Source organism: Plectropomus leopardus, chromosome 11, assembly GCF_008729295.1.
Source record: "Plectropomus leopardus isolate mb chromosome 11, YSFRI_Pleo_2.0, whole genome shotgun sequence".
In the NCBI taxonomy this organism is placed as follows: domain Eukaryota; kingdom Metazoa; phylum Chordata; class Actinopteri; order Perciformes; family Serranidae; genus Plectropomus; species Plectropomus leopardus.
In genome coordinates, this window is record NC_056473.1 from 3807898 (window position 1) to 3822602 (window position 14705).

General features: G+C 39.3%; 1 protein-coding gene across 3 annotated transcripts in view; it reads left to right on the plus strand.

The window, feature by feature from the left end:
- scaper (S-phase cyclin A-associated protein in the ER) overlaps positions 1–14705 on the plus strand; it is a 90181-nt gene that overhangs the window by 66027 nt on the left and 9449 nt on the right. For 2 of the 3 annotated variants that reach the window (XM_042495952.1, XM_042495953.1), the window contains exons 25-28: positions 1129–1358; positions 4872–5027; positions 9923–10157; positions 12900–13049. In XM_042495952.1, the coding sequence (XP_042351886.1) occupies positions 1129–1358; positions 4872–5027; positions 9923–10157; positions 12900–13049 (771 nt within the window). Of the gene's footprint in view, positions 1–1128; positions 1359–1455; positions 1687–4871; positions 5028–9922; positions 10158–12899; positions 13050–14705 lie in introns of those variants that run through there. The other variant, XM_042495954.1, reaches the window with a different exon arrangement.

Consider the following 14705-nt stretch of genomic DNA (forward strand, 5'->3'; position numbering starts at 1 on the left):
AACCTTCCCTAAATCACTACAATTCTACAATTTACAATTTCATTTAGCAGACGCTTTTATCCAAAGCGACGTACAACGCAAGCAAGAATTTAGACTTAAGGAAAAAACCCTTAGTAAGTGCAAAAAGTGCTTCAGGTGTGATTGGTCACAGGTATTGCCGTCTAGTGGCAGAAGAAGTGCCGCACAACCCCCCCCCCCCCCTTCCCCCCCCCTTTTTTTTTTTTTTTTGAAACCAAAGTAATAACCAGTAGCGATCTCAGCATCTGAGATTCAACAATCTCAGTATCACTACTTATGATGACAGTCAACATACAACATCACACAACTTTGTCAGTGCTAGATAATCATTAGGTGCTGGGTTTTGGACCTTCTGACTTAATTTACCCCAAAGGGCAAAGCGGAGAAGAGTCAGGTCACTATTGCCAGACCTGCCAGACTTCATATAAGTAAACAGTAAAGAAAACAAAATAAAACTTTCAAAAACCATCTTGGTTTTTCTTTACACTGTTCCAACAATCACCTATCCTGTTTTAGTTATACTAAACTCTTAATTCAACTAATTATATGTGAAAATATGCTGGCTCTATGAATGCCAAAATAAGTGTTTATTTAAATGGAGTCTGGCAGAATTGGCCAATTGGGACTGTTTATGGTTTTAAAAAAGGATCTTACTCTTCAACAAAAACAGGTCTGTTGTCAGACACTTATTATAATAACCTGAGCCTGTCAGTGGCAAAAAGTGCCATTAACTGACTGTGCACAAATGGCATGAGTGGTTATATTGCAGCCTGTTTTGCAGAAGTCTCACTCAATACTGGACTAATTTAAGAAATATTGTTACCATTAGTCACTTTGACAAAAAAAAAAACACAACAAACAAACAAAAAAAATGTCAATAGGGTTCATGTTGAGAAATACCAAAGTTGCCCTTCAAATGGACCTGTCTTTTGTTTATATCGCCATCAACAGTTGTTATTATGTCTTATGGTATTTGGATGCTGTCAGATTTCTAATGCAGCATGTCAGCATTAGGGTTTATCAAACAAATGTAGGTTTATTAATAGGTTTATTAAAGCCTGTTAGGTAGACTTCCTTAAGTAAAGATTCTTTTCTCTTCTATTCTTGCAGCTATATGTCCCAGATGAGGACAAATCTATTTTTGGGCGCAGTGTGAACAAACAAGTCTTTGAGGGTTTGACGACAGGCCTGCTGCAGAACATCGCTACCATCCTGGGCTCCCTGTGGCCGCATATCTCCGAGTCTGGACAAGGCGAAAACACATGGATTTCCTCCCCAGATGCCAAGGTCAAGAGCTCTGCCACAGAATCCTTCAACACTCGCACACAAGACCTAATCAGGTATTTTCTTTCCAGCGCTCTGCATTGACTCTCACACTGCTTCTCCTCCTATATGGCACCTCTTTTTCTCATCTCACGACCTTTTTACCTCCTGTAGTACATCCCTCCTCCACTCCTCTTCACCAGTTTGAGAGTTGGTCAACCTCTGATTTCCTCAACAGCGTGCCTTCTGTAAAGAATAAGCTGACAAAATGTCAGATTTCCTGGAAATGGTCCAACTGGTGTCTTGTTAGAATGGGAGTAGTGTGAGAATGAGGGTGTATTCTGGCACTCGTCCAGCTTGTACTTTTTCCACACATTCAGCGCCACATTTCAAGTAAAATCAGTTTCCAGGGGGCAGCCACAAAGTAGCATAAACACAGAGCACTTCCAAAGCTTTGAAAGGTCTCCTTGAACCTGGCGTCGGAGCTTGCCATGCGGGGCTGGGCTGTAGGAGTCGGAGCTGCTTTGGAGAAATGTGGGCTGTGAGGAAAGGCAGGCCAGGCTTGATGAAGACTTGTGGAAGGGTGCAGTCTTTCCACCATCCCTCCCACAAGCAATGATTCATCTGGACGGAGCAGCTGCAAAGGCCCACCACTCTCATCCACTGACCCAGTCGTAACCCTGGAGACAGGGGAGGGCCTGAGAAAAATGGTGTCGTCAGACTGGTAATCCCAAGTACGAGCACAAGATTTACCTCAACTGCCTCATATAATGTATATGCTCGTGAGGAAGGACAAAAGATCAAACATTTTTGGCTTTTGCAACACTCTCCCATCATGCAAACCCATATATCACAGAGAGGAGATCGCCATTTCCTTTCCTCTCATTACCAGTTTCTCTGTTTGGATTTTTAGTGCTTTTAGTCCCCTATCATTGTCAGAAATGTTGAGGCACCGAGTGGCAAGTTCGACCACCAAGCAGGCTGTCAAACAGAGAGCAGGCACTGAACAAAGCAGTCGGTGTGAGGAAAGATCCTTTCAGCTCGAGTAAAGTTGTGGAAGAGGATCAAGTCAAAACAATGGGACTCGGTTCAAGTGTCAGATGACCTGCAGTGGAGGTTGAGAATGGTCATAATCACCTGTTTTTAGAGCACCTCAATGAGTGACAAGTCTAACAATAAAGGTATGTGAAAGAAGCCAAGAATCAAGGCAGTGGTAAAATGAGGAACCATGGCAGTTACGCCTGTAAAAATAGCTGCTGCTGTTGGAGGATATGTTGTCCCAGAAGTAACTGTGATAAACAATATTACTGTCATGTAAAGGCCATTTTATGCCACTGTTATAATGAAAATACAATAGCAGAATAATGCAAGTACACCCTCTCAAAGAGCCATAAACTTTTAATTCAACAAGAAATTACAGTAATCTGTCTTAGCATGTTTTTTTTCGTTCATTTGGCTTACACCCCTTTTCCACCAAAATTAAAACATAAAGCTAGATAGACTGCTTTCCCCGCGGCCTTCAGACACATTGTTGCAGTGGACAAGTCTGCCTTTCTGTCAGATTTTGTGTGTGGGGACTGTTTTTTTGTTGTGTCAGTTTGACCCCATGAAGAGGCAGGAGAACAGGTAAACAGTAGACAGCAGCAGGAACAGAGGTCTTTCAAAACTATTCAGTGTTTTTTTCTCTTAATATATCTCTGACTTATTCAGTCTCTCTTTCAAACTCGGTGCAGACTAGCTTGGAATAATGTTTTAGTGTTGCTTAGGAGGAGACGGATAAATAGTAACTGCGCATTACTACATCTCGCTGGTTAAGGAGCTGAAATAATTTCATTCACCAGGGTGTTGTGTTGCCATCAATGCTGATCTAGCCGTTGTCATGTCTACTGCAGAGTCATTTGACCCAGGTGTGAATGCCGATCGTACGCATTCTCATTAAAAAGCCAGTTGTTAGTGGGAATGAGGCTTCAGTCCCCATGAAAAAGGCACTGTGTCAAAGTCTTAGCAGAAAGTCTGCTTTTTATTCTGGCATCATGCATGGTCAATTTTGGTGACATTCTAATGTAAACAAACATGCATGTAAAAATAAGTTACATGGACATGACCTTGATCATTTTTACTGAACTTAGATGATACAATATTTCCCACAGTGTATGTGTGGTGGATAGCTACCAATGTTCTTTTAAATGCCTGTGTGTCCCTTTGTATAAGTCTTCTCTAAAATTGGAGGTTTTTGTGGGTCCATGAATGCAGTGCAGTAGGCAGAGCACTCCATGACGTCTTTCTTTTTCCTCAGCAGCTGTTTGTCACTTGCAGGGTTGATCAATATTTTCAATTCGTCCATAGGTGATCAGAGGAGCTTTTTGAAAGAGAGAAAAGTCTTATACCCTGCAGTAAAGAGCAGTAAAGCTTTTGTAGTAAAGAGTCCAGCTCAAAAAATGTATTTGTGGCGGCAGATGATTTAGTTGTGGCGGCTCGCAACAAATGAGTGAATGTGTGGGAAACCCTGCAATAACATGAAATCGTGACAGGCCTCTTCAGAGTCACCTCATCAGCTAGTAGAAGAGCCTTGATTGGCAGCTGTACTGCTCAATAGATTTTCGTAAGCTGTTGGTGCCTGAGCTGAGCCCAAAGGTCCAAGCATACCGTAGCTATGAGAAGACGGCCCCAGGTCAGCACACTTTCAAGGGCCCAGAGCTGGGCTGGCACAGGGGCCACAACAGCCGTGTAATGACACTATTAGCTGTGATTTGTGGCTGAAAGAGTACAGAGAACATGATCATGAGACCTGTCATTGGCAAAGACAAATTGGAGATATCGTGGTAATAGCAGGGGGTGGAGGGCTTAGGTGAGGTATCAGCTTTCAGCTGCAGAGCTGTGGAAGTATGCACAGTAAAGGCCTTTGTCTGCCTATGTGAGATGAGCTTCTCACAAAAAAGTCTCCCGTAATATATTTATTTATTTATTTCTAATTATTTCTTTAATTAAATGAGCGCTGTTTTGAATACAGTACATTTCATCATCCATGTTACATTATCATTGTTTCCTCAAGAAATTACATTTCATTACATAATTATGTTTGAGTTACTTATTCATGTACAGTGGTCGTCACACGAGATATTGTATCCCCACTCACAAATTTATACATTCTTATTGTCCACTACAAACAGACACACCCCTGCCTGATCTCCACCCACAGACAAATACATACATATCCAAAAAGGCACACACAAACACAGACACATGATGAACAAGACAGGATAAATATGCTACACTGGGTTCCTTAGAGTTAATGGGTGCTGGGTGATTTGCGACTCAATCTTTAGAGCGTCATAGACTGAGCTCCAGATCTTGTCAAATTGTGTCTCTGTGTTGCTTTCTTCTGACATTGTGCTTTAAATACGCAGGTGATATATCATTGATGTTTCCCAATTTTGAAGTGTGGGTGCTTGCTTATTTTCCAGTTTTGCAATATGAGCTTCTTATAAACTAAAGAGGAAAAAAGAATTTGCCATCCTATAGTACATTTCACATTTAGGGAAAGTACCATTAACCACTGCATGTTATTTTTTTTCCTGTGTTTCTTCCAGCTATGTAGTCAACATGGGTTTGATTGACAAGCTGTACGGGTGCTTCTTGTCGATCCAAGGTCCTGTAGATGAGCACCCGAAGATGTCTGCTTTCCTCCAGCAAGCCTCCGCTCTCCTACACAGCATGTGCAAGCTGTGTTTTGTCGTAACCGGACGGTGAGCATGTCTCTTATGTTATTACACACTTTGAACATTTCTGTGATCTTCCCCCTGACAAGCACACACACCTTTCTCTGTACGTGTAATGACAGAGACTGAGTCACTGTCAGTTCTTTAATGTCACGAGGATCCATAAAGACGGGGCTCGCGCACACTCATACAAAGGCTGTGGTTCCTCTGCAATCAGCCGGCAGGTCGTTTCCTCCAGCCGGCTAGCTGGCTAAGCTGTCGTTACTGCAGATAGAGATAGGCATCTACTTGACCCAGTGCTCTGTCACTCACCATAAACCTTAGCCTGCAGCGTGGGGGGAGCCCACCCACGTGTGCTACAGTGACCTCCACTCAGAGAGGTTCAGTGGCGCCGCTGACAGAGGCGGCACACAGTCACACCAAGGGACATCATTACTGCGATTAAAAGGAGCAGAAATGCTGACCATGGCCGCAGGGCCAGATATGCTTTGATGCCATACATTGCAATAAAAAAAATATGCATTTTAATCTAGTTGTTAGAGCTGGGCGATATGGCTGTAAAATAATATCACAGTATTTTAAAGCTATATTGCGATACACGATATATATTTTGAAATCTCTTCTAAACTGCTGTAAAATACTAAAATACAAAATTATTAAATAAACTATAGTTACAAATAAAGTATTGTAATAAAGTTACATAAACTACTGTAATAAAGCTTAATAAAATACTGTTATAATGCTAATATATACAGTTCAATAAAGCACTGTTATAGTAAAGTTAGATAAAGTATTGTTATAATTAGATAAATCAAAGGAGAACCCATGGTGCTTTTATTTTGAAGGACCCAGCTCGTCTCCGGCCGAAAGTGTTGGTGTTTCTGCTGTGGACTAGAAGCTTCCGGTCAGCAGTTGGATGTTAGCGTTAGCAGAAAGTTAAATTGTAACTGTGGTATGAGGATTCATGCACTGCGAGCTGGAAACAAACTCCAGTTTATAGATTGCAAAGATTTTTAAGTTGCACTTGTGCTCCGTGGTCGCAAAATGGGACTAAATAGTCACGATAAGAGCTCTGCAGATAGAAAAACACAAAGCCTCACCTGCTCACACTACCTACCGCCACTACCACTCATTAAGTTAAGCTGTTATGGCAGCGCCATTAAACATGATGATTTGTTCTCTGTAAGCTGCAAACAAACTAGCAGCTCTCCAGTTCATACATTAATAGTATTTGCAAGTTGTATTGGATCTGTGTCTGACTTTTCATACCCAAACCATGCCAACAACAAAAGGAGTCCCTCTTTTGGGTACGAGCTCCTCCTCGTTTTCTGTAGGCCAGTCAGTGTCAGTGTCTCGTGCTTAATCTCCACATTCACTATTGCTTTCCAGCTCCTCCATGTTCATCTTTTTTGGTGGTGTGTATTATGTAGATGCCCCCTCGGCCACACGGATGTATGCAAAGCGTTATCAGATGACTTAAACGAAATAGTATAGCAGTATAACATCATATGAAACAATAGATGTTTTATCTTATTACGTTTTATCTTCAGACAATGTATTTGGTCATATCGCACAGCCCTACTTGGTATCAGTTTGTTTTCTTCCATAACAACTCCACCTCTTTACTCCACCATCTTGTCATAGCGTCTGAAGTGTCGCCCAGTGCGCTGCAGCACCTTGCCAGCTGCAAGGTGCTGCAGTGACAACAACCAGCTGCTTCACACCAGCCCACTAGCAGACGGTTACATCAAGACCGCATGTTTGTCACTGAATATCTGTGAGAAAACATGGCGTCAGACTCTGCAGGTTTAATGAGACCAGTGTTATGATCAGCGCTGCGGCCAGCGAGCTCAGTTCTGCCAAGATTCTCCGTGTGTCATATATAAGAATGCTCAGTGGGCCTGTAGAATATTTGGGCCATGCCAGTTGCTGTGTCAGGGGATTATAATGGCATTAGGAGGCTGTGTTCTTGCCTAGCAGCATATTTCATGCAGAGCCTGTTGGCTAACATCAAGTATCAGCATGCACTGTAGGTTCCATCCAGAGGTCACACACCCTCCATTCTACATGGCTGCAAATCATAGCCGGTGCTGCTGCGGTAGTCTTAAATTGTCTTGCCGTTGAGCTGAGGGGTTTTTGCCAGAGTCTTCTGCATTGCGACTGAAAAGAATTAATAACCTTTTCTTTAGCATTGCAAGGTTTTTTATTTCAAATAACGCTGTAATGTTTAGTTTGTAGTCCGGTTGACCCTGCAGACACTGATATGATTAAATAATACTTTTTAACCTATTTCATGTAATTTTAAAAATGTTGTAATTGTTTATTTTCTGAGATTGAATTCTCCACCTAAATGTCTTTGCTTTGGAGCTCTAACCGTGACAAATTTGCTTAAAAGAAAAAAAAAACTGGAACTTTACTAAAGCCTTTTCTCAGCTCTGTCAAGCTTCTGTCCAAAGTACCTCCTCTTTCCAAGCAGCGTTATCCCCAGCTTTGTTGTTGAATGTGATGTTCAATGAAAGGATGATGTTACCAATCCCTTTTAACCAGCAAGGTGGCATCTTGTTGGAACCAAACAAACATATCACCTTGAATCCTCTCAGGCGGGCCTTGATTAAATGTGCCAGAGCACTCAGCACCTTGTCAGGCAGCTCAAAACTATTCGCCAGCTTGAAGTCGCTGCCATGAGCTTCACGTCACGGCATTACTGTGTTTACTGTAGCTGGAGTGGGAGCGGAAGAGCTGAACTTAAATCTCAGAGGTTCCACTTTTGGGCTGCACCCAAACTGGCTGGCGGTGAATTTTACAAGTTAAGTCAAGAAAGTGGAACAGATTTTGAAGCTCCTTGCATGCAAAAACTGAAAAACTGTGATCCTATAAATATACAAAAGCACGTGAAGAGCAGTAGATGAACTAAAGGAGCAGCTGTGATCCAGTATGTGAATATGCAACACATTTTAAACTTGGTGCGCTTCCATTTGCAGCAGTCAGTTAAGTCAGGTATGCAGCAGCTCTAACAGGGTAGTATCTCTTATCTAAGCTCAATCTAAAATCCTTTTATTTCTAAGACTTTTATTTGCATCCTCAGTCTTGCGATATTGCAGTGAGAGAAAAGTCTGATGTTCATTTTTTCCAGCAACAACTTTATTTATTTTTCAAATATCTTTTAAAAACAAAGAAGCAGCTGTGTTCTTCTTTAGAAGAGTTCCGAAAGTACAGAATTTGTTGTCCAACAATATAATGGGATCTTCCCCTGTCAGATGTTTGAGAGAGAACAAAACAAATGCAATAATGAAAATAACAGCAGTACTAAATAATAGTTTCATTACACATTCTAACACATTCATATATATATATATATATAATATACACCATTGGGTTATTTATAATGCACATTGAAAGTTAAACCTAACCATTCATTCTGCTGGGTATAAGACTTTATACACACACACACACATATATATATATATATATATATATATATATATATATATATATATATATATATATATATATATAATATAATTTATATAATAATAAATAAACAAACTTGATGAAGGCTGGCAGTGGTCGAAATAAGTTGGCTTTTTTAAAAATAATTTAGCCACATTTAATAAATTGTAATGTAATTCCTCCTCGTTTTTCACATTTTTGAAGTGCCTGGATTTCATACCTGTTTATCCTGCTGCTTCCCATTTTCCATGAGCACCCAACACAAGTTTCTGACCTATGTTTGATTAAAGTCTACAGATCAACCAGTCATCTCTCTCTTCTTCCAGGGTGCCCATATTGTTACATTCATGTCATACTTTCATTGTTTGTACTTTATATAAAACCCAAAATCAGTTCATGTGGAACAGAACATTACAGTTTAGTATTAAATGTTAACTTTTTGGACTGTTCTTTTGAAATTCTACACTATACTTCTTCAAAATGCTGTACCATAAGTTTTATCAACATCTGGAACGAATACTTTTTTGACCGTTTTTACTACATGCTATTGTATGACTTTTTTCAAAATTGAATTGTTGACTTTTTGGACAGTTTCTTCCACATTCTATATTATAGTGTTCTTCAAAACGCTATACTATGACTTTTTTGGACATTTGGAACAATTTATTTTTCAACCATTTGGCCATAGTATGGTATTTTGGAAACATACTATAGTATGACTTTTTTTAACCATTTAAATGTTGACCATTTGGACTGTTCCTTTGCAATTCTACACTAAACACTTCTTCGAAGTGCTATACTATGACTTTCTTTGACATTTGAAACTATGAATTCTTAACCCTAACCCTAGCCCCACCTCCATACCCTTACCCCACTATAGTTAGCCATTTTTCAACCTTTTAAATGTTGATTTTTTAGATTGTTCTTTTGCAATTCTACCCCAAAAGCTTCTTCAAAGTACTATACTATGATTTTTTTTTCACATTTGAAACTATGAATTCCTAAGCCTAGCCCCGACCCTGACCCCAACCCTAACCCTAACCCTTACCCTGCTATAGTGCCTTAGGCACGTTGGGGTGCACACTGGACCTGACGAGCTAGAGGCTGTCCTTACACTTTTAATGTTCCCTTTGTGGACCCTTTTTTTCACATTGTATACTATAATTCAAAATGCTATACTGTGACTTATTGTTGACATTTGGAACAATGAAGTTTTCAACCATTTTTTCCACATGCTATACTATGCCGTTTTTAAGAGGAGTTCAAAAACTTCAGGCAACTGCAAAGGACCACTACGTTCAAATCTCACATGCATCATCACATTTGTCTTTTTGCATGACATCAGCAGAACTAGGGCACAAAAAAAGACTCCAGTGCTATCTGATGTGATGAACACAAAGATTTAGTTTTTGCACACTTTAGGTTTAGTTTTAGTTTTACTGACCATACACTTTGCCTCTCTTCCTCTCCAGTGCTCCCAGTATATTTGACAATAAACGCCAGGACCCGACTGGGTTGACAGCCCTGCTGCAGTCCACAGACCTGGTGGGAGTGGTGCACACTCTGTATTGCATCCTGCTGCACAGTTTCTCGCCGGAGTCTTCCTCCCAGAGTCAGGAGCCCTACGGCCCCGGGGTCATCCAGGTGGCTTTGCAAGGCATCCGCTTCCTCAACAGTTTTGCCCTGCTTGACCTTTCTGCCTTCCAGGTATTATCCAAAATATAATCTGTTTTCACTTTTCACACATGAGAAAAAAACTTCGGAGATCTTGCAGATTTTGCTTTTAAAGACAAAAGGTTTGAATTTTTTGTTTTTAGAGAGTTCTCCATTGTTTGTGTCAGCATGTTTTCTGGATTGTAGGTGCATTATTATTCATAGAATGACATTCACATCACATGGTTTATAGGAGAAATAGCTGGTACGTCCACGTTAATGAATTGGCATGTGGTGTGTGCTTAAAAAGTGTTAAAAGGTCTTTAACACAAGTTCGCAAATATCAGGCCTGTAAGTCATTAAATAGTATTGAATTTGAATTTTTTAATTCTTAATTGCATTTAAACATTTTATTTAATTTCATTTATTAGTCTTTTAATTTTTCAAAATAAGTCAAACTCTTCTACATGAAAGTCCACATTTCTGATGTCACCAATCTTAAAACCTGCTACCAAACCTTATAGTGTCTTTTTACTTAATACTTGAACTTACCTGTTGGCATAATATAGATTAAACTCACTCTATTAGCCATATTCCTACATTAAATCTACCTCTGCCCGGGACCACATATATACTGTTTACCTTTCAGGGTTCCCACGGTCATGGAATTCCATCATCTCATTTTCCATTGTTATTGTTTCCAGGAAAAGTCATGGAAGTCATTAAATCTGTGCAAGTTTTGGAGTCATGAAATTTTGTTGTGTGCATGAAATTTAATAGCAAATAACCTTCTATGCAATCTAACATAACAGCAAACTTATTTTCTGTAGCTTTTGAGGTAACGTTGTTGTGAATGTACATTTATTTATATTTTTCCCAGCATTTCGTCTCCCCCCATGTCATCAGGTAGCTGGAACAATGTTTGAATAGAGTTTGAATCTGATGTTTTAATAATGTCAGGCAAATGGGACAAGAAAAATAATGTTGTGACAGTGGTATTAAACATGTTTCAATCCTCTTGCACCACTTCTACTTTTAAATTGTACCACATTTTTGAGATGGAGCCACTGACGTGGGCAGCCTAGGCATTTAATTGTCTCTCAGAGCACCAATATGCACTTTTGACAAATTAAACAATGCGCCAACTTAACTATCTGTGAAGTGCCAATAATAATAATAATAATAATAATAAATAATAATAATAATAATAACAATAATAATAATATCTGGTGTATACTATATAGTTCTGTTCATGTTAGATGTTCTGAATGGTCATTGAAATTAAATTATGGGTCCTTTGAAAGTTGTAGAAACATTTTTTAAAAATTTGTCAGTTAAATTGTGTGGGAACCCTGGCTTTTATACTTACCTGCGATTCTTGAATTAGAAAAGATAATTTGTCCAAAAATCAGACTTAAATTTAGTTGAAAATTACCTCGAAAATGTATAAAAAAGCATGAGATTAAGTGTTTGACACATGCAGACACCCTGTGGTAATGAATAAACAGATGAAAGAGCAATTTAAATGACTTGACCCTTATTAGAAACGGCAGACTATCATAAAAATGCTTACAAACAATTAAATTATGCTCCCTTTTAATAAGTCTGTATACATGATCGGATTGATGCCAGTTCCTTTGTTAAGAGCCATTAGAAGAGGAGTTACTCTCCTCAGGACAAAGCTGACCTGCGGACATAAACAGCAGAGCCCTCTGACCCCGGGTCAGTTGTTGGGGTTGAATGGAGCCCGGTGGGTCAGCAGTTAGGACGGAGCACGAGTGATTATCACTGTATGCAGGGCCGTACATTACCCACGCTGAGGAGGAGAGAGGCCGACAGCTTCACTGTGCTAAGTCACCACATAGACGGAAAGGCACGGGAGCAGGCACGAGAATGCTGTTAATTATTTTAATGTCTTGTGGTAATTACTTTGAAGCAGCTTCCTCTCATCGGCCCGCCACATTCAGCCAACTCAAAACAGCTGGAAATGAAAGCATTTCACCGCCGGAGTTTTATGAACATTTTAAATAACGTTCCTTTTTTTGGAGCGGGGGGTTGTAATCACCTTGTGTTTCACATTACCCGCAGCACCAGCTAATATGTGTTGTGGTGGATGGATGATCAGAATTTAGGTTGTTAATGCTCTCGGCTGCCGCATCAGCTCCCAGTAATGTGTTTAGAGAGGAATTTCAGAAGGATGTAGTGGAATATAAATAACTGGGTTTTGCTGTGGTTGCATTTTGGCACAATATGTAACATCAAATCTGTAATCCTCAAAAATAAAAACCAGTAATGCAGTTTACCCTCCCTGGTTAGTGGTTTTCCTGTTTTCCTTTTTAAACTGCGAGTTCATTTTTTGTATTTATTTTTCGTTAAATAACATTTTGCTTTTGTTGCATTTGCTTACATGATTAAGTGAGTTTAATATGTAATAATGAGGCTTGAAAACAGCCTTTAGCTTCTCAGGTATTGCCTTTATGGACGTTACAATGCTACCCAAACTTCCAGCGAACTAGCGATGATCTTATGGTGCTCTGTCACACTGACATGTTTAATAAATACTGTCTGTGAGCTGCTCCTAGCATCTCATCTCCGAGCGGGATTGGGGTATTTTATGTTGGGACCCCGCTTGAGTTGTTTATACTCTTACACCATGTATGTTCCCACCAGCAAAACATATAGTCCTTCATTGCTTTGTATTGTTATTGAATTGAGCTCTCTGTAATCGCATTTGTGAACAATTTATGCTTAATTTACTGCTAAACACACTAACATGTTATGTCTGTGATCTGTTAGTCGGTTTTAGGAGCTGAGGGCCTGTCTCTGGCTTTCCGACACATCGTCAGCTCGCTGCTCTGGTACTGCACCCAGCACTCGTCTGAAGAGCTGCTGCACGAAGTCATCATCTGTGTGGGATACTTTACCATCAACCACCCGGACAACCAGGTAAACCAGCCTCAACCTGCACTTACTGTACAGAAATAAATTCACATTTTCTTAATTAACAAAACCAAACCACTCTCAACATTAAAATATATTATTTGTTAAAGTTGTTTTTAGTATTTAAAAAAAATCTAAAAGTTTTGTTGATTTAGTTGGTATATGAAATAGAAAATGTTATGGCAAATTTCCAATCTAATAACCAAAAGTGGTGATTTGTATTTGTTTTTATTTATCAGACCAGAAGTTCAAATAAATGAAAAAAATAAAATATACAAAAACAAAACAAACAAAACAAATAATGATTAGTTTTTCCCATATCCCAAGATGACGTTCTTTAATGTCTTGTTTTGTCCAGAACTCAAAAATATTCAGTTTACTGTTGTAGATTATCAAAGAAACCAGATAATATTAACATTTAAGAAGCTTGAATCAGATAGTTTTGACTTTTTTTTCCTAAAAAAATTCTCAAGCTGATTAATTAATCATTAAATTAGTTGCTGATGAATTTAATAGTTGACAACTAATCAATTAGTCGTTGCAGCTCTATGACCAAGAGTCTAAAAACCTGAAGATATTTATACATCATATATTAATAAAAATGAGCATCAAATCCTCATAATTGTAGAACGTAGAATCAAATACTTGGATATCAGAGTAGCTGCCTGTTAATTTTCTGTCCATCAAATATTAAATAATAATACATTAATCTATTTAACACATCTATCAGCCTGCTAACGGTTTATTTCTTTCAGTTACATTTAATGCTTTCAGTGGTGAAACTTTTGCTGTTAAAGGAGCCCGGTGGTAATATCATCTTACTATTGTTCTATTCATGTATTATTTGTCATAAAAAAGTAGGTGTAGTTTTGTAATCGTAACAAAAAGCACCTGTTCAAAGATTCATTACTTGGCACCTTGCTGCTTTTTGGTCTGTGTCGTCTATTGTGCCACAGAGTGACCCATTGTTCCTCCTGGTAAAGCAGAGCGGCGTGCTGGCCCCGGTGTTACAACTACTTAGGGGGCTCTGTGGAAGTGAGCAGGATGTGATGGAGCAGACCTGGCTGCTGTGTAATTGGCTGTCATGCATGGCCTGTCTACCGGGCCCCTGATTAGCCATGCTACAGTTGGCTGGGCTTTGATTATGTTAAGCCTGACCCACACAGGCAGCAGCCACCGCTTCAGTCTCAAACCTCTGATATGTCATTTATGTCCGCACGCTCGCAGTCGACCCCCATCACCACAATTTATAGGCTTATTACTTATTCTCATTTAGAAGATTTTTACTTCTAATTAACGGATTTTCCTCCAGTCTATGGCACTTTTCCTTTGTTCTCAGTTTCTATGCAATTTAATTATTCCGATGGACAGAATTAGCATCTGTTGGTGTAGATCCAATTTACATATTAGATTGAATAATTGAATGAGGACTGATGATTAAATTAAGTGGGTGACAGATGATTAGTCTTTGCACAACCGCAGCAACGCTAACAGAGCAGTCATGCTTGACTGTATTTGGGAGGGGGAAAAAAAATACATTGCTAATTTGATGCAAAATTCATTCCTCCACAACCAGAGCACTGCCAATACAAAAACAACAAAAAAATCCTCTCACATTGCCTACAGCTTAAGGATTTAGTTTTTTAAAATTCAAGTATATAT